The sequence below is a fragment of the Cucurbita pepo genome, chromosome 19 (assembly GCF_057944985.1).
Source record: "Cucurbita pepo subsp. pepo isolate OVF chromosome 19, ASM5794498v1, whole genome shotgun sequence".
Taxonomy (NCBI): domain Eukaryota; kingdom Viridiplantae; phylum Streptophyta; class Magnoliopsida; order Cucurbitales; family Cucurbitaceae; genus Cucurbita; species Cucurbita pepo.
The window spans coordinates 12,849,432-12,869,908 of NC_141816.1; the positions used below are offsets into that span (position 1 = coordinate 12,849,432).

The following is a 20,477-nucleotide window of genomic DNA, read 5'->3' on the forward strand; positions in this document are numbered from 1 at the left end:
AATGGCTGGGTCCAATTCAACTATAAATGGCTGGGCCCAATTCAACTATAAATGTCTCGGCCCAAAGCAACTCTAAATGGCTGGGCCCAATTAAACTATAAATGGCTCGGCCCAATACAACTCTAAATGGCTCGGCCCAATTCAACTATAAAGGCCGGGCCCAATTCAACTACAAATGGCGGCGCCTATTTTAACTATAAAAGGCTCGGCCCAAGGGCCCAATTCAACTATAAAGGCCGGGCCCAATTCAACTATAAATGGCTGGGCCCAATTGAACTCTAAATGGCTCGGCCCAATTCAACTATAAATGCTCGGCCCAATACAACTATAAATGCTCGGCCCAAAACAACTCTAAGTGGATGGGCCCAATTAAACTATAAATGGCTCGGCCCAATACAACTCTAAATGGCTGGGCCCAACTCAACTAGAAATGTTCGGCCCAGTTCAACTATAAAGGCCGGGCCCAATTCAACTACAAATGCGCGGCGCCGATTTCAACTATAAGGCTGGGCCCAATTCAACTATAAAGGCTGGGCCCAATGCAACTATAAAGGCTGGGCCCAATTCAACTATATAAGACTGGGCCGTTCAACTATAAATGGCTCGGCCCGATTCAACTATAAAGCCCGGACCTTATTCAACTATTAAAGGCTGGGCCCAGTTCAACTATGAAAGGCTGGGTCGAGTTCAACTATAAAAGGCTGGGCCCAGTTCAACTATAAATGGGCGTTTAGACGAACAAGGGTTTAGGAACTTGGTTTCCTAAGCCCGAAACCCATGAATTATTTATTTATTTATTTATTTTTAATTACTCTTTTCTCTCCATCGTTCTCTTTCTTCCCTTGGACTTTTAAACTTTATGTAGACGAGTGAGTCCAAGTTAGTTAAAATAGAATATATATATATATATAAATAAATACAAATTTTAGTACTTAACACTATCTTTGTTATAAAAAAAAAAAAAAAAAACAATAAAATGAAAATATATAATTGCATATTTTAAGCAAACTTTATGGAAGGCAAGTTGATTGGAGCTAAGTGGTATTTAAAAAGAATATATAAATATATAAATAAATAAATAAATAGAAGATTTTTTAGATTCCAAGGATAGGCACATGCCTCGGTCAAACTTGTTTCCCCAATGATCTTCCCTTGTGTTTTCCCCTCTCATCCCATTTATGTATTTTTAATATAATAAAAAGATAGAAAATTAAAACAAATAATGAAAGCTTAGGGCGGTTCAGAGGGCACGTGGTTTGCACATGGTTAGGAATAATAAACAGAAACCAGAAAATCATGTGTTAGTATAATATTGGGCAACTGAATTTGGATCCAAAATCCAATGCAACCATACCTTTCCTTTTGCTTGCTTATTCACAGATAATAAACTTTTTTCATTTCTATAAATGATGAAATACCTGCGTCGCAGGCACAACATTCGCATGCACAACAAGGGAATAGTTGCTCGGGGGTTCCTGATCCACTCCCAAGAATTCATGCCTATGCCTAGTGGAGTTGAACATGGAAACCAATCATCATCAGGTAGAAAAGAAAAGGCAATGAAATAATAAAAATAAATGTAAACCAATCATGGTTGCATATGTTTTTACAATTTTATTTTATATTATTTTAGGAAATATGGAGGGGGTATATTATATATATAAGGAAAAGGAAGAAAAAGGAAGAAAAAGGAAGAAAAAGGAAGAAAAGGGAAGAAAAAGAAGAAAAAGTAGGGGCCTACAAAACAAAAGGCAATGAAATGGGAAGTAATGCAAGGGAGGAGTAGCGTGGGCATCTTGTCTCACTCTCACTCAAATCATTTGCCCTCTTCCATCATCCTAAGTAATCAATATTATTATTAAATTAATTTATTGTTTTAGGAAAAAAGAAAAAGAAAAAGAAAAGAAAAAGAAAAAGAAAAAGAAATATGCAGAAAAGGGGAGCAAATGGGAATTAGGGTTTACCACTGCTGGATCACGTGGGGGACGCATGGCTTCCCACAGAGAGTAAGAAAAGGAGGCAACCCTTTTCTTTTTCTTTTTATCTTTCACAATCACGCTGAGATCCAACGACACAGTTCACCCTCACGCGCTCTCATATACGCGTGCAACCCACACTCCCACTTCTCTACATAAATAAACTACCACAGTCTTCATACTCAAATTGCTCGCCAATCATCTCATCTCAATCGCCTTCCACTTTCCACATTTCACCGCTCTTTGCTCTGCAACTGCCACGGAACCGGCATCTTCATCTTCATCTTCAACTCCAACTCACATGGCGCAAATGTGGCTTCTCTGGTGGCCAAAGAACTCCTCTGCCGCCGCCAAAACTAGCACATCCTCTGCCACCGGCGCCGTAACTGCAACTTCGCTCGCCACAAAGGTATCCTCCTCGCACTGCAACCGCATCGCCAAACTGTTGCGCAAACTGAAGAAACGCGGCAGAGTACTCTGTAGCACAACTGGAGAGAGCAGCAGCAACTTCCAATGCCGCTACGATCCTTTGAGCTACTCTCTCAACTTCGACACCAGCGGGTGCGGAAGTTTGTTAGATGAGCACTACTATCAGTTCTGCGCTTTCTCCTCGAGATTCGCGTCCAATCCAGGAACTGTTTCTCGTCCTGCTCCTGATGGAACAGTCACTGCTTCTCGCTAGCGCGATCTCTATCCCTAGCATTTTTCTTTCCTCTTTCTTAACCGATCTTTAACTTGTATGCAACATTAGGGTGATTTTGATTTATATATAAAAATATACCTGGTTCAAGAATTCCAGAGAGGGAAAAAACACATTAAGAACGAATTAAGATAATTTCTATCCAATGGTTTCTCCTGTGAAATAAGTAAATCTATAATTGTAGCTTAGGGAGAGTGAGGTTCACAAAGATCTTAACGGATGGGGATGAATAAAGGAGTAATAGAGAGAAGAATAAGAATTTGTCAGAGTTCCTTCCAATTATGATCTCGTTACTTTTGGTTGACATAGTTTCTTCTTTAAAAAAGAGAAGGATAGATTGGAATTAGATGGTTTTGGGAGAGAGGAAAGTAAAGGGAAGTGGTTGGCAAAATCCCGGAATGGATGGAGGCAAATATTTTTTGTATAAAGAAAATATGAGATTAAAGTATTCAACCCCCCTAATGGTCTGAGAATTTCCGTAAATTAGGGTTCATGTATTTTAAGGATTTGGGTGCTGCTATTCTTTCTTCATTTTCAAGTGATGCAATTTCTATCCATCTTTGAAATGCTAAAAGCTTCAGATATTTGGATCATTAATTTAGTAGGAAATAGCATTATTTGTTGGGCAGTGTGCCAGGATTCTTGTAATCTTCAAGTATAGTATAATTGCCAAAAAGATGAAGAGGGATGGGAGTAGAAGAAAATACCTGTACCGGAGAGGCGGAGAGGCGGAGAGGCGGAGAGTCATCATCAATTCACTTATTACGAGCGACCCCATTTTGGTCGTTTCCAAGGAAGGAAGGATACAGTCCTACAATTACAAAGAATCAGGAACACTTCAGTGCTTGTGCTTTAAGGAGTGGCAAACAGAACCATATTTCACATTTCTCTTCCAATAAGCTTTACACAAGATATGCTAATAGTAACCCTACATTCCCCAATGCAGCATTTAACTCATTGGAGAATGCCTACAAAAATTCAAGCACATTCACATACAGCCTCCCGCAGCACTAAAAAATGACTATACTGCTACACCTTATTACAACTATAACTCTTTGTCCCTCGTTTGACAATTGGACACAGTCCCTTCAGATGATATTTCTTCCCCATCAGGTCTTTGGCTTCTTGAGGGGTCCGATTGTGTCTCACTCAACTCATCACTTCCAGGGGAATTTGGTCTGTCTTCATTGTACACATCTAACGAATTGAATGATAACCTCTGTTTTTTACTCTTTCCCGACAAACCTTTGGTACCCAAGAGCTCTTCTGGCTCATGAGAAGTTGATAGGGGGAGCTTTTCAAGGAGACTTGAGTTCAAGTTCCCTGATAAAGATGACCTATGTGAGCTGGGAGTGACGCAAGACCCAACTAACTTAAGAACTTCCGGTGATGGGGACAGTCCCATGCTTGTTTTCTTCTGCTGGTTCGTGTGCAGGGTTGAGGATGATGGATTCATGTTCAAGTTTAGAGCAGGTACGCTGATGTCAGATTCCAGACCTGGAAACCTTGAAGTTCCTGCCATTTCCTGTGGCTGTGGATTCATGGGAAGTGGTGAGACCAATGAGATGGAGCAAGAAACGGTAGCATCGCCTTGGACAGGCCCACCGTCAAGCTCCTCCTTTTGGCTGCTTCCTACATCTGGTGGGGATTGTCTGAAAATAACCGATTTCCTTTTTCTTTTCTTCTTTAGACTCCGCCTTGGATCTTTAGGTAAAGAGGGAGCTGGACCTGGATTCACAAATGGGGGAATGGTAATAAATTTGTCTTCCCCATATAGCAAGCGAACTGATTGTGCAACTGCTGACACAGTAGGAGGCAGGTTAGAGTCTGAAGGCTTGGAAGAAACTTTTACAGCTTCTCTTAGCCAATGGGGTAGTTTGCCCTTTGAAGAATTACCATCTGTTACTTCTTTCAAATTTGCTACACTGATCCCTTCGCTGGGATCAGGCAGCAGTCCTGAACCATTCTCAAAATTGTTTGGTGATTCACCAAATAGTTTCCAAGATCCATCCAAAAGATTAGGCAACATCCCGGAGTTATCAAGACCAGGTTCATCATTCTCCTTTCCCTGTCTATCAGAGCTATGTGAGCTGTTTAAACCCGAAGAACCCAAGCGACTAGTTCCCAAAGGATTGAACATAAAAGGGTTTCCAACAGGTATGTCTGAATTTATCCCTGATCGATCAGAAGCTCCTGCCGAAGATTCTCCTGGAACATATGTGTGATATTTGTCATGGTTCCAGGTTGGTATATTTGCAAGTTGCTCATTTTGCAAACCAAGCCGATCTGATGCTTCAAATCGAGGTAGTTTAGGTACGAGATCACCGAGACCCAGTTTGATATCTGTTAGATGGGTATGAAATTTTGATCCTGTAACTAGTCTACTTCCATGCAGAGCCCGTGTCATCATCCCATCAGGGAGACTTGGAAATGGAGAAGATGTCTGTAATCTACTCTGCTGTGCTGATTTTGGCACCTGACAAGCTGGCCCATCCAAAATCTTTAGTTGCTCCTCCTCCCACCTGGATGATAAATCTTCTGAAGTTTTGTACCTTGAGAATTTCAATCTAGGATCTTTAAGCATGGCATCCCAGTTTCCCTTTCCATGCCTACGGACACCAATCCAAAGAAAATCAAGTTCATCGTCTGACCAACCATCTCCTTTTGGTTTCCTTCTGAAGTAGTTGGCAGATCCAGATCCAGTCCTCATCATTATGTTTTCAAGCACCTTCTTATGATTCTCAGGAAACGTCGAAAATGCTGGAAGCATCTGTCCCAAACCCAAGGAGGAAGCCTCCTCCTCATCTTGTTGATTTCCCCTCATAACATCTAGGGAAGGAAATTTAAAACTGGGTAGTAAAGGTATGGTTGGAAGACAGCCATTAATGGCTTCAACTCTGCTATCCAGGGACAGATTTGATAAGAAGTTAAGCCGTGAACTAGGCAAGTTCTTCAATGGGATTGGATATCTGGGCAGCATTTTCTCATCAAAGGGAAAATTGTGGGTCGTCATATTTTCCTGTAAATCAGAGATGGACTTTCTAAATATCAGGAAATTCTGAAGTATACTCAATAGAGAAAGCCATCCACAAACTGAACAGAAAATGATACAAAATTCACCTGAGCAAATAAAAGATGGCCCTGCAAGCGTTCTACTGATGAAGTCGGCAATTCTTTGTCTGGCATAGCCTCAGCACCACCAATATCAGTGCCACTTAAAGTACCAGAGCAAGGGGATAATTTAAATGGAAAATCAGGTCCAGCTTCGGTTCGGCTCTGCTTACAATTTGATCTTGACAAGCTTTTACGTGATGTCTCATGCTGATTAGCATTAGGAGCACAAAGTCCAAGAACCGGCAACAAGTTGATCGGGACTGAGTTTGCATGACTGGTGCCCAGAAAATGATGGCTTGGAGGACAATTATCAGCGGACGAATACTCTATTGGACCAACAGCAAGATCTAATTTACTGCTAATTGTGTGCCTTGAAATTCTTCCCAGCCTCGAGGTTGAATTGATCTGGCTCTTTGGAGCATCTGCTGACTGGACAAGTTTGTCATCCTCCAAGATAAATACTGCAGTCCTCTCTTTATTAGTTTCTAATGATCCTGGTGCTTGATCTGAATCTGCCGCATTGATGTGAGGATACTGAGGGTGAAGGAGTGACCCATGTAGAGTCACTCCCTCACGAAGGAAGGATTCTTCCATTGCGTTTCTTTTAGCAAGCCGTTCTTTTTGTCTTGCTCGTAGCTTAGCACTGTTCATCAAAATAAAAGTAAATAAGGCTGTAAAAGTCAACATTGTAGGTATTGAGAGCTTGCACATCCAATCAAGCAATTTCCACAAATTGTAACGTTTGTTTTCTTCCTTTTACTGTCCATCCATCTCTACAAGGCCGTTTCTGGATGCCCTTGATTGGTGCCCCATTTCAGAAGAGAATACAAGTGATCTAGAAACTTCCTTCTCTTTGGAGAAAATTGGAGAGGTGAGATTTGGTTTTGAGAGAGAGAAAACTTTTGAGCCAGATGGCATTTCAATGGCTTTCTTCCTAGATAATTGGGAACTCTGGAGGCTTTTCAGGGAGTTGTATGAGAGAAAGAGTGAGAAAGGTGAAAGAGTTAAGATACGTTAACCTGGTGACAAGTGTTTACTGAGATATTCCCGGTGCATGGGTGGGGGATTTCAACGTCACTAGATGATCTTTTGAAAGATCTTCGGAAGGTAGAACCACTAAAGGTTCCAATTCTTCGGATGTGTTACAGTGAAAGATCCCTTCTTCTTTAATACCTACCCGGTGCCCTTTATGTTGCTCGGATTCAGAGACGGGTATCTTGTTATTTGAGTGTTCTTTTTCCTTATCCTGTTGGTACAAGCCTTTTAACTTCTTCAGCATCCATGGATCTTCCACATCGATTCTAAGTGCAATACTCTCACTTACTCATTGGTCCTTGCATTCCTTCCTGACCTATCTTTTAAGGGTCAATGCAATTAAAGCAATTATTTCTGAATTATGGTGGGAGCGAAATCAACCAATTTTTTAAAAGTAATCCCAGGAATTGGTTGGTATGTTGTCAAGCTTAACGCTTCCCAAATCTTTTCAAAATTCTCCTTGAAGATATTTTCCTTAATTGGGAAGTTTCTAATAGGATACAAGACGAACACAAAGAATAGGAGAGAGAAAATTCAAGGAGGAATATTGGCTAAAGGTTTTATTGATGACTGTATGTGCACCAAGAGAGAATACAGAGAATGAAGGAAGTGGGTTTCTGTTGACTAAATATAGGTTTATTTAATCTTTATGAAATATCTACCATATATATTTCTACCGATCTTTACTATAAATATAGGTTTAATTTTTTTTTTTTGCATCTTTTGGAATTTTTTGTTCTGTTTCAGGAAGTTCCTTTTTCCATCTCTTTTTAGTCTTCACTCCAAGTTTGTTTTGACCATTAATCTCTTCTCATTTCTTGCACTATCTCAAGGGTCCATTCATGCTAGAAGGAAAATTGTGGATCAAGTGTTGGTTACTAACGAGGTCATTGAGGAATATAGGCGTGGTAAAAAGGAAGTGGTCATTTTTAAAATTGATTTTTGAGAAGGCTTAGACCGTGTAATGAGATTCTTTCAATAAGATTCACCATAAAAAAATGACATTTGGATAACTTCACAATTAAAGAAGAAAAGTTGTACTTTGCAATTACTTGTACATTCTATTCAGCTAATAACCATTTAATAACATTTTTATTAAGGCTATCCATCCAGCTCCTGTATTTTCATACTTGAGAAAATGTGAACTTACAATTTTTCTTTCAAAGCACGCCCTGCTGGTGTGTATTCCCTCTCTGGCTCCTGTCCCTGTTCTCTTTCTTCTTCACCACCACTCTGCTTTAAAAAGTTAACAATGATGATTATGCATGTAATGAAGAAGATAAAACAGAGTAACAAGTTTACTTTGTCTCAAGAAATTAAAGAAGATTAATAGTCGGACTCCAAACTAAGAAATTTGTCACTTCTCGTAAAATATTTTGAGATGTATGGATGACAGTTGCAAATCAGTCAACCCCCTAAGCTGTGGGGTTGGTTCTCCTCCCCTAGTACACAACCGATGTTACAAAAGATATAAAGGAAATCCGACAACAATTTTTCCAAGTAATATCATTTGGCTCTCAAATAACAAGTATTAGAAGTAACTAAGTATATCATACAGCTCCAACTTAAAAATCACAAGAAAAATATGTAGAGATAATGAGGATCAATGAAACTTATATATGGGTGTGTCGTGTTGGGGGGGGGAGGTGATCATGGACGGAAGTACAACCAAAGTTGAGAGTTTACTAAAGAGTAAAAGAAATATATCAAATGACAGAACTAGTCTCAAAAAAACAACAGCAAGAAGGTATTACTCATATTTATCTTTGATATCAAGAACAATAAAATGACCGTATATGGGTACTATGCACACTGACTAAAGACAAGGGCTTACAGAAAACCAGGGATACGGAAGTACCTCACTCAATGTTTCACAAGGATGAGGAGCATATGCTTCCCTGTAAGAAACAGCTTTACGGAGGCGTTTCCCACGGCCAAGAGCTGCTTCCTCCTCACTCTGATAGTTCTCCCATCTACATCCAAAAGAAGCAATGTTAAACAAAAGTTACCATTTTCCATCAATATGCTTCAGGACCATCATGATTCAACCTTCAAAGTTGATACCTTACACTATTCCTATCATAAACCAATATTAAAAGACTTCTAACTAACCCCACAAACAGGCTTCTCCTTCCAATATTACTTCACTATTCTATAATGCATTTTCACTAAATGAAACATGTAAGCAAATTAACTCACTCCAGCTTGTTAAAATAGACAGCAATAGGTCAATAGATTTCAAGATACTAGCTACCATCCTCATTTCTATTTTAATAAACATTTCTCGTATATTCTTATTGAATTATGTTATACGTTTTCAAATCAAGCGTGCTAAGACTAATAGGCAGAGTTGAGAAACCTCAACAAAAAAGTTTTTACCTGATCCTCAAAAGTCTGTCCCATTCATTTTCCTCAGCATCTGTCAGCCCATTGTCCACTTTCCTTCCTGAATTTTCTGTACAAATATCATCGGTTACAGCAGTGGGTAATTCAGCTACTCCTTGTTCTTCTGCAGGTTCATCATTCCAATCGACAGACTGATGGGAATAAAAATTGGATATTAACAACAGCAAAAATATACTCTGAATTTCTTTGATGTAGTAGTCAATAGATACGTATTATTCCACATGTTGAGCTCATGGACCCTAATTCCTAAAAGCTACCTGGAGTTGCCATTTTTTTGTTTCAATGTATCAGCCTGAACTCAAGATGGAAGGCCACCAAAAAAAGATATATCAATCCGTTTTGTTCATTCTTGGCATTGCAAATGAACCAAACTATGAAACAGTATAATACTACATCGTACTTCGTTACATTCAATATAGAGATTGTTTCACCACACCTCAACTTCAGCTCAAACTGTTAAAAATGAATGAAGTAAACATTCATAACAAAAACATTTAAAATTTTTTCCAGTCTGAATCAGAGTCTCTTGTGAGCTAAATATACATCAGCTTTCCTAATACGAGCCAATTGAATACATTTTTCAAGCATCATAATCCCCAGGGTTCCATAAGTCATTAGATATGTAATTTGTTACCACCAGACAAATGCATCAAACTAAAAAGGAAGATGCAGGTCTTTTAATCCTCTCCCCTCTTTTGCTGTGCAACAACTAGTTAAGATTTTAACAAGCAATAAAGAACCGAATATATATATAAAATTTAGCCAGCATAAGAAAAATTATAACCTTGACGGAGCCAAGCATATCATTCTCTGTATCAGCTTCAGCAATTTCAGTTGCGTCAGACTGAAGGTTTGAACGGTCTAGCAATCTGAAAATTGCATTTTCATCCCAAACAATCTTATTGCCACTATCAGTACATTTATCCTTGTAGACGTCCCCCAGGGAACCAGTCCTCTTCTTATGCTTATGCTCCATATCTGTCACTGCCCCATCCTTGTTATTACAACTATTTTCAACTGTGTCCTTCTCACTAGTGATGGTTGAATCCCTAAATAATTCTTCCGTACCCCATTTCAGAATATCTTCTACTTCCTTTTGTGACCCTGACTTGTTAACAAAAAGCTGATCAAGCATCAATTTCTTCTTAGCAAGCTGCAAAATGCGCTCTTCAACGCTAGCACGAACTACAAGCCGGTATACCAAAAGTCTGTTTGATTGACCGATTCGATGTGCCCGATTCATAGCTTGGATATCAGCATGCGGATTAAAATCAGAATCATAAATAATAACAGTGTCAGCAGTTGCCAAGTTAATACCAAGACCACAAGAGCGTGTTGATAATAGGAAAACAAATCGACTCTTATCTTGGTTAAAGCGCGTAATTGCAGCTTGACGATCTGCCACTGAAACAGAGCCATCTACTCTCTCATATGTCTTAGGTCCAAATTCTATGGTCAAGTAATCTTCAAGAATATCAAGAAGCTTAGTCATCTGGGAAAATAGTAGAACTCTATGACCCTCCTTATGTAAAATCTTGAGCATAGAATGCAACAACGTCAACTTAGCTGAAGCTTTTATCCGCATTTCATGAAGGAACTCTACAGAACCAGATTCAGGCTCAGTGCCTGGTATAAGATATGGGTGATTGCAGACTTTTCGTAATTGCATCACAATATTTAGCATGGACTGTTGTGCAACACCCTTTCCAATATTCCTTAGTATCTGATAGTTTTTTGTCAGCATTGCACGATAATATTCAGCTTGGATGGATGATAGCTCAACAGGAACCATTCTTTCAGTCTTAGGAGGAATATTTTGCATAGCATCCTTTTTAAGCCTTCGAAGCATATGTGGAGCAACAAGTTTTTTCAGTTCTTCAACCTTTTCAGCAGTTTTAAGGTCATAAAACTTCTCCTCAAATGACGATAAAGAAGGAAATGAAGCTGGCTGCAAGAAATTAAGTAAGTTATACATCTCACTCAGGTTGTTCTGCAGAGGTGTACCAGTCAACAGAACACGATGTTGGAAAGAAAATGTATTAAGCAAGCTGAAAAGCTTACTTCCAGAATTCTTCAAACGGTGGCCTTCATCTACCACAAGTACTTCCCAGGGAACCCCACGAAGATAAGAAGAATCAACTAGAACCATTTCATACGTAGTCAAAAGAACATTAAATTTAAAGGAGACGGTTTTCTTATTTGACTGACTTGGATTGCTAGCATGCCATTCATACTGACGGATAGTTGCTCTTGCCTTTGCACCTCCATGGTATTCCACAACATTCAAATGTGGGGCCCATAAAGAAAATTCAGAAAGCCAATTAGGCATTGTGGACAGCGGGACCAAGACTAAACAAGGGAGTCTTGCTTTAAACTCAAAATATAATGATGAAATTAAAGCACAAGCTGATACTGTTTTTCCAAGACCCATCTCATCAGCAAGTATTACATTTTTTGACTTGTACCAGCATTTCCTCAGCCAGTTGAGAGCTTCAAGTTGATGAGGAAACAATGAACCCCCTTGAAGTTCCTTAGGTTGCTCAGTAAGAGTAGCTATCTCAGACTGTGAATCACCATATTTCCTAGGTAAGTTTTCCTTGGAAGTGTCCTTTTCAATTGTTTGCTGCTCAAAATCATTGAACAGTTGGATCAGATGTGGAGATTCTTCTAGAAAAGGTTCTTCTAATTTTTCCCAAGTGCATTCATCATAAGGAAGGCCACTCCATTTTATAAATGCTTCATGGGCCCCATCCTTGCAAGAACGAAGAGCAATCACTCGCTGAGGCTGCTTCCATCGTTCCTCACATATATTAATGACAGCAGTCCCATATTTTGCCTTGTAATTTTCAAGTTTTCTCTTTGCTAAAACTTTCAGATGAGATTCAGGAATCCAGCTATTATGAATATGAGACTTACCAACCCACTTCACTAGAAATTCATAATGTATGGTGGTCTCAGCATTCCTACATGCAGTATCAGGTAACAAGGAATCCACAATTTTATTTTTGGCAATGCTACCGACACCTACTTCTGAATCACCTTCTATTATATTATTGGTTCCAAAAGAAACAATCTTTTCACACACTTTTAAGACATCATTTCCATCAGAACTTCTCAAGCTGATATCAACATTCTCCTCTGAGACGGCATTTTCAATTGTTGAACCCTGATCTTCTAACGTTGCAGAAGCTTCATCTTGACTTTTAGTGTTCATGGTTGTAGTACAGCAACCAATATTGCCCTTGCTCAATATGTCCAAGGCCATATCTTTCTTTAATTTTTTGTTCACAGATCTTCTATATGCCTGTATTTTATCTTTCTTTGTATCTCTCTTCAAGCTTTCTTCCATATCACCACTTGGACCTACACTCTCTTGAGCCTTTATGACATTTTCTGTTCCAACTACTAAGACATGAACATCATCAAATGCAGATTTGTCCCCTGTTTCTCTGGCTTCTTCTAGATTTAGAAGATTGTCTGGATGATCATTAACAGCTATCTCGGGTAAATATAAAGATTCCTCACTACTACCATGAACACGACACCCTAAAACTCGATCAACCTGAGAAGTTCGCCCAGAAAAAACCAAACAAATGAGAGCATGACAGTTTGTTACTTTAGAAACCTGAAAGAGCAAGGAATTCTACCATTGAAACAGATAGAATTTCGCTTTTAGAAGCATTATAGTTTACCTGTAAAGTCCCACCATCCAATCCATTTTCACATACCAACATGGCATCTACATGATTTGTTACTTTATCAAGCTCGACCAACTTATCTTTGTCATCATGAAGAAGTCTCTGCAATAAAAAATGTGCTTAGGTCCAAATTGGTAATATTTGCTCAATATCAATTGATAATATTTGCTCAGGTTCATGCTAAAAATTTCTTTTATTTCTTTCCACAAAAAGTACCGGAAAGTCTCAATTCCAATAAATTGTTGAAGCTGCAAATTTTCAGCAGAAATTCCTCCCTTCTTAGACACCCTTCCACCAAAATTACCAACTCAACAATTAATTAAGTGATCTTGGCAAATTTCCAGCAAAGATAAAAACAAACATAAAATATCCAATCAACCTTACAAGCAAAGCTTCAATATATGAACAAATGGTCTGTCAACACACCCAAATAAATACACAGAATGGCAGAATTATGCAGCCATATCTGTCACAAAATGTTACAAGTTTTGAACCTCTCAAATCCAAGAGCCAAATATAAACTTGAATTTTAGAATTGGACTCCAAGAAGACATGCTATAAATTTCTTTAAGTTATGTTGAGGAATCAATTAAAAGATGTCTGGATAATGCTCCTGTTGGGAGATAATTCATTAAACTAAACTTCATAAAATCCCAACAAGCCAAGGAACAGCCAAAATCATGAGTGAACACGGGAGATTTGTGATCCAAATAGTGGTTGGCTATTCTTCAAAAGTCTCGACTAGTAGAGTACAAAATCTTACAAAGCTTTACCTGAACAAAATAAAGCAAAAACCAACTCTCTCACAAGAACCATACTATAAACCAGATTGCAAGTAACTCACCCTACCCACATTAGAGAAGAAACAATCCCAATTACTAATAATATTCAAACAACCCACCAATTCTTTAAGATCAATGAGTGGAGTAGGGAGGAAGTTTCGAATTTGGCTGAATTCCAGTTTCATATTGGTATTCATTTGAACATTCATTTTGTACTAAATTGGGGGTCTTCCCATAAAATTCTAATGAGAATCCTACGCTCACGTATGGTCACTTCACTACATCAATGAAAAAGTTTTGTTTATAATAATAATAAAATAAAATAAAATAAAAAAAGGTGAGAGAGAGAAACACGTCAACCTGTGTATAACTCAACTACTTAAGGCGTATATCCTGACCAAAAGATCGAAACCCAAACCCTACATGTGGTTGAACCAGAAAAAAAAAAAAAAAAAACCTACTAGAGAAAATTAGTTGGATATTTTTCAAGCACATTGACCACTGTCCTTTAGATATGTGAAGCAGAAGTAAGAGGTGCTTTAAATACACTCAACTCACTCTCTACATCTCTCACAAACACACAGGAACCAGTGTCATATTCATCACAGCAAAATGTTATTCAACAAAGTAGGTGGCCTAAACAAAGTAATTACTAATGTTACGTTAAACTAGCATGTGGCCCTACATCAATCAAATATATCCACTATGGTGGATTTAACAGGAGAAAAGAAGCATTTGACGGAGAAAAAAAATATATTCACTGCATAAAAAAGAAACAATGGAGTGTGAGGTCGTAGGTAGCTGAGAAAACAGAAAAATGTCGAACTCCAGTAAACTTGTTGTTCATGCATAAGACATCCTAAGAAGCACAAATGAAGAGATGAGAGTATTAGAGGTACCTCATCTTTTCTCTCAAGATCTGAATTCTTAGTCCCAATCTCTTCCTTCGAAGAGGAAGTAGGTATGTCATGGTCAACATGTTTATGTTTCCGTACTGATTTACTATTTCCAGGACTAGGAGCATCTACTTTGCATCCAAGTTTTTTTGAAGTGCTAGCTACACATGTTGCCTTTCCATTTTTATGCTTCTGCTGACCAACATTTTTATTGATCTTTTTTTTCCTTTTTCTTGTTTGCTTCATCGCAGCACTGACTGCAAGAACAAGGTTCTTACTCGGAGATGCATCCTCACAAGAAACTCCAAGCTTGATTTCAAGCATATCAGGATTCTTATCAGGAACCTCATCACATGGCTCTAATTTTTCTGCTTTTGAATGAGATATAGCCTCCAGAACAGCAGGAACCGACTTCTCTTCTGTTTGAGAGTTTGATGGAGATGCATTGCATAACTTTTCATCATCAACGTTGGCAGGAGAAGATACACTTGTTTCAGTATTACCATCCGATGGATGACTTAGCTTGGCACTACAAGACACGTCTACATTGGAGGTGGCTGATTTCCTTCCAAAACTCTTTACTTTATTAGCCAATATTGATTTTCTCCTGATGGAAGATCTCTTCTTGGCAAGAATGGAACTTCCAAATATCTGGGACACTTTCACAGTGTCAGCAGACTTAATTCCATTTTTACATTTTGCACCAACTACTTTTGTTCTTGCTCGCTTAGATATGGGGTCTAAATAGCTTGTGGTATGTAATGGTAAATCATTCTTCTGATTGCAGCTTGGGCAAAGCCACTTACCCATGGGGATCCGCTTCAATAAATATCAGATTCATGCAAAAGTTAGACCAGAGCATTGCAAACCTTGTTTTAAAAAAATAGAAAATCTAGGCAAAACAATTATTTGAATGGCCAGTAGCAGAAAGAGTAAATGTCTGTCCCAGTAGCAAATTAAAGATTGAATCAACAAACCTTAAGGGGTGGATTAAGACACTGAAGATGGTAGGTCCTTGGACAGCTATCACAGCATAACAAGTTACCACCAAGATCACAGACCACGCATTCAAAGAAATACTGGATCAACAAATAACAAGCATATTCAACTTGGAGAAGCAAGTGCATCCATGGCCTAATATTAGCATAAATAGTTGGAAAAGATCGAATGATGCATGCTAGAACATTACCTGAAACATGCAAACAAAAGACTAATGGAGCTATTCTAGTCAGACAAAAAGGAACTCACCCCATCATTTCCTTTCTTCTTGGATGAAAACTGGTTGCGACATACTTCACTTTTCACCTTCCCTTTAGCCAAAGAAACGCTCCGAGGGGATTCTATCGCAAGTGAATTGTCTTCCCTTTTAGTGGGAAAGTCAGTAGCAGTAGGAATCTTTCTCCTTTTGCGTTTCATGACCCAATTTCTACTAATAACTTTACTACTTGATGATTCATCCTCCTTCATACCTTAACCCTGAGTCTCGAAAAAAAAAACACATGTACCACATCATGAGTTGGCACAAAAGTCAAGCAGGCAGAGCATCTAGAAAACGCAGTTGCTGTTAAGTTGATGTTCAGCAGAGCATCTCAAAAACATAGTCACTTACACTTCAATAATATATTCATTTTCATATAAAACAAAAGCCTCCATATCAACCTACTCCAACGCCATTTTTGAACAATAGCAATAATATCCACTGTAACTTACAGATACTAACATTATATCACTTTCTTTTATGAAAAAGCTGAAGAACAAGAGACCAAGTAATTGTTCCTTTTTGCATTTATATCTAAGGCACTCTTTCATTTCAACAGAAACAGACGGATATACCTGAATGTTTTTAACTCATCAATTGATGTGAATCCATACTTCCTTCAATCTATCACATCCAAAGACAGCCTAATTTATAAGAACACGAATATGATCATGTAAAAATAAAAAAGTTCAATTCCCAAATGTCAATCCCAAACCCACCTTTAAAATAAAAACCCAACAACCAAATTTTGATTCACTATAAGATCTCTCATTCCTTTATATCACCTTCTTGCAAGAAATTCCCCATTTCTTTCCAATCCCTTGAGCTACCTTACAAAAGGTAAAGTAAGAGGTAAAGTGTCCAAGACTGAAAGGACAAGAGTTACCCTACCTCTCATAAAAAGGCACCTTTTGCTCTCATCACTAGGTCTATTATGAACCTTATTCACCAATATCAGCAAAAATTTCACACAACTAGTATGAACAATAGTTCTTTTTTCAATAATGTGAGTATCCAAGCTAGCTTGCACATACTTGACTCTACTTAGCTATCAAGAAATTTACAGGATTTTATCTTAGGTATATGGCGGGCATGGGATTTGACAAATTCCTCTAAATTCCCTCTAGTCTTCTCATATGCCCATATGAAAGTAAGCCAACTCATAGTAGTGTAGTAAGACTAAGACTGGTTCATATGAAAGTAAGCCAACTCATAGTAGTGTAGTAAGACTAAGACTGGTTGGGTCTTGAATATAAAGGACAGTCAAAGTTTAAGTTTAGTTTATTATTTATTTATATTACCGATCCCACAACTACTGTCTGCCACCAAACTTTTGACCGTAATACTATTTACGCCCTAAAGATCCAAAATATATAAGTCAAGCTATTTAAATAGGCCACAAAAGTGAAACTTCTCCTCTCTAATCAGAAAAGGAAATTATTATCCAGAAACCACTATTACTTTGAACTTAACGCTAGTCAAGTCATCAATAGAGCTATACCTCTATAAAATTAAATGGAACTAAACTTTTGACGAGAAGTTTAATCTAAGAATTCAATACTTGAAAAGATGCCTCAAAATGCTAGTTATATCCAGAATAATAACGCTGTGATTCAGAGTTCCCTATGCAAAAGTGATGTGTGTGTCGTGGGAATAAAAATGTAAAGTATATGAAATTCCTCCCATCGGCGTGCTAACACAGTTCATGATCATGACTAGACTAGTTAAGCAGTAAATTAAATGTATTCTAACAATATTAAAGAAAATAAACCCAATCAACAAAATGGAGCATGAGGGACAAATCAACTACATGCTCTGTAACACGTGTAAGTGACGAGTGCATTAAATGAAGGAAATTAAAAAGCTGAGAAGAAAAACAATATGCAGATCACCCAGAAGAAGTCCAACTACTGCATTGATATATGTTACTGTCAAGTAAAGCAAACGACATGCCCAGAATCTCACAAGCACCCAATGCTGCAAATGTAGACTATCTACAATGATAAAAGTGAAAATTCATAAAACCTTAGCAACCTAAGCATGTACTGAAATTAACACACCTAACCCCGAACCCCCATTCAGTAACTAAATATGATGCCATAGTCAAAACCCCAATTAGCAAACCCTTCAAAAATACCAACTAGAACAACAATCAAAAGTTTATGAACAAATACATTGCAGGAATCAAACACTCCATCTACACAAAGTAGTCAGAAAGAAGACATGGGGTAAGGTGAAATTGCACGATTCCACAAAGAGCGACTCATATTGGGCAACACATGACTAAATTGAAGGAAAAAAGACATTGACCCAGAAAAATTAAGAAGCTCAGGAGGCATACCTGTGGATCAAAAGGGAACACAGAGCATGCTAGTATGTGATTGAGGGTGGGAGGAGAGTAAGGAGATTCGAGAGTTAGGGCTCGGAAAGTTGAGGATGAGAGAGAGGGAATCAAAGAGAGAGATGAATTAAGAGAGAGAGAGAGAGTTTAAGGAAAGGGAAGCAGAGAAATGAAATACGGATTCGCCGGGGTCATAGGACGGGGTTACACTCTGACATGGCAGAAGAGAGAGAGATTGACATTGTGATTGTGGGTTGTTTTGTGCATATGTTGGCGTTGGGTTTTGGGTTGTTGCTGTTGAAGCCTCCAAGGAACCCAAACCACTGGATTCTCGCCACGTGCCATCCATAGAGCCTTTACGCACTTCGCTTCAGCCTTCAGGTTGCGCACTTTCCTTTTTCCTCGGTTCAGCCCTTCTCTTTCCCCAACAACACAGAGAAACACTGAGAATATGGAAGAAGAAGAAGAAGAAGAAGAAGAAGAAGATGATGATGAAGAAGAATCATAGCCTCTTTGTATCTCCGCCTCCATTCTTCGATTTGCTTCCCTGCAATTCCTCCGCTCTCCTTTTCTTTCCAATTTGTACATTTCAGTGCCAGATCGTCTATCTCGGATAATACAAGTAGCGGCGCGCGATTTATTTTATTTATTCTTTTTTTTTTTTTTTTTTTTTTTTTTTTTTTGCAGGAAGCTAGCGCGTGCTGGAGCAGGAGGCGCTTTTCCCGCCATATCCATATGGATTGATCTGAAACTGAGCCCACCGATTAACTCGGGAGAGGCATCTACATAGTTGCTTCTTTCTTTTCCTCTTGTACTGAATAAATATAATTGCCCTTATTTTTTTAACACCACAATCTGGATTAGCATATTAATTATCTTAGCTTTTTAAAATCTCGAGAGCAAAATCATGAAATATCTAGTGTTTATATATATATATATATATATATATATTTTTTTTTTTTAATCTATATAATCAAATGGGTTAACATGAGCTCTAATCAAATTTGTTTCCATTAACGGGCCCGAGGAAAGAACATATTAGACAAAACTTCAACATATGTTCTTGTCGTTTTTTTTCTCAAGTTAATAATATGTTAGATGGGGATTAAAGTTGAACTTAAAATATTTGATAGGATTGGATGAATTATGAGGAGAGACGGCTGATAGCAATGTTTTAAATTCATATTGATATTTGTTGCACCAATGCAGTGCTGGGCCATGCTCGTCAGCCCTGTCGAAGGACAGCCACAGTATTTACAAAGGCCTGCAGTGCAACAACCTCAGCACAGAGTTGAAGGAAATTGGAAACATCAAGGCTTCCAGGCTTTGCTGAGCAGCGACGTGAGTTGAGTTGACATGTGGAAATAAGAGCCTCCCACTTTGTCTCTTAATTATGGCTGCAACTCAGAGCATGATGTAACCAAATTGTCTCTTAATTATGGCTCATCAACTCTTACGCTTAGTTTGAGTTCAACCACAACGAGTATCAGTAGGGTGGGTGGATGGGTGGATGGGTGGGTACAATACAACTCGTATCTGGTTCTAATTCAACTTACATGATTGCCTCTCTTCAACTGCAACTGATACTATTGTATCAGGAAAATCATCATAAACAAGGAAGATTATGGATAAATGTGCTGGTGGCAAGAACAAAGTCAGTTGACCTCCTCTGTGATCATATATATATATATATATATATATATAAAATGATTAAAGAAATCAACAGTAGGGGTTAACAGATCTAAGAATTATAGATCTGGGATTTGAATCCCAAGAAATTCAAACCAAACATGGAACTTATGGAGAAACAAATAAGTGCAGCCTAGATTGTTCAATTGTTGTCAAGAGTTGTTGAATGACTAAAAGATGTCAGCAGGGAGAAACATAGCATCATTCTTTCTTGAATGCAACTTCAGATTCTTTTGTGAATACAACCAGACATGTTATCATGAGAAATGAAGCATGTAGCTAAGCTACTGATACTCCTGATTCTCACCATTAGCCAAAATGTTAGCTAGAAGAACTGATGTGAAAGCTACTAGTTGAGTTGTCATGTCTTTTCTTGATTGCTAAAAGATTGATGTTGTCTCTAGTCATTAAATCTATGTGGAAATCATATATGCAGCAGGTGGATTGATTGTATATGTTCCCCGTACCATTATGTATATGTCCGTAGCACAAAATTACAAATATTTAGCCAATAAAGACGTACCTCAAGCGATTCAATAAATACGCAGCAACCCGAATGGCTACATGTAGCATTTCCATAAT

At 38.2% G+C, this 20,477-nt stretch overlaps 1 protein-coding gene and 1 long non-coding RNA gene across 5 annotated transcripts; one reads left to right on the forward strand and one right to left on the reverse strand.

The window, feature by feature from the left end:
• Window positions 1–1,053: 1,053 nt before the first annotated feature.
• Window positions 1,054–18,878, reverse strand: LOC111782329 (protein CHROMATIN REMODELING 4). 4 transcript variants are annotated; one of them, XM_087120030.1, is made up of 14 exons: window positions 18,207–18,878; window positions 16,441–16,489; window positions 15,856–16,083; window positions 15,585–15,686; window positions 14,611–15,426; window positions 12,924–13,031; window positions 10,016–12,793; window positions 9,205–9,362; window positions 8,684–8,798; window positions 7,976–8,061; window positions 5,797–6,433; window positions 3,384–5,695; window positions 1,965–2,757; window positions 1,054–1,500 (listed from the first exon to the last, which is right to left on the reverse strand). In XM_087120030.1, exons 3-12 carry the CDS (start codon window positions 16,072–16,074, stop codon window positions 3,722–3,724), a joined length of 6,993 nt encoding a protein of 2,330 aa, XP_086976156.1. In that variant the 5' UTR covers window positions 16,075–16,083; window positions 16,441–16,489; window positions 18,207–18,878; the 3' UTR covers window positions 1,054–1,500; window positions 1,965–2,757; window positions 3,384–3,721. The 4 variants fall into 4 exon arrangements, with proteins under 4 accessions (XP_086976156.1, XP_086976157.1, XP_086976155.1 ...); XM_087120031.1 differs by lacking the exon at window positions 16,441–16,489 and having other exon boundaries at window positions 7,976–8,058; XM_087120029.1 differs by lacking the exon at window positions 16,441–16,489.
• Window positions 18,656–19,111, forward strand: LOC111782331 (uncharacterized). Its single transcript, XR_002813088.2, has 2 exons — window positions 18,656–18,788; window positions 18,894–19,111. It is a non-coding gene; the product is annotated as an uncharacterized LOC111782331 (long non-coding RNA).
• The last annotated feature ends 1,366 nt before the right edge of the window (window positions 19,112–20,477 follow it).

Excerpts from the sequence above, each read along its gene's own strand:
- LOC111782329 (XM_087120029.1), bottom strand. The coding sequence starts at position 16,074 with ATGAAGGAGGATGAATCATCAAGTAGTAAAGTTATTAGTAGAAATTGG. Across the intron at positions 8,062-8,683 it reads CTTGTGAAACATTGAGTGAG|CAGAGTGGTGGTGAAGAAGA; the intron begins GTACTTCCGTAT and ends AACTTTTTAAAG. Across the intron at positions 5,696-5,796 it reads GCCATCTTTTATTTGCTCAG|GAAAATATGACGACCCACAA; the intron begins GTGAATTTTGTA and ends TCTGATTTACAG.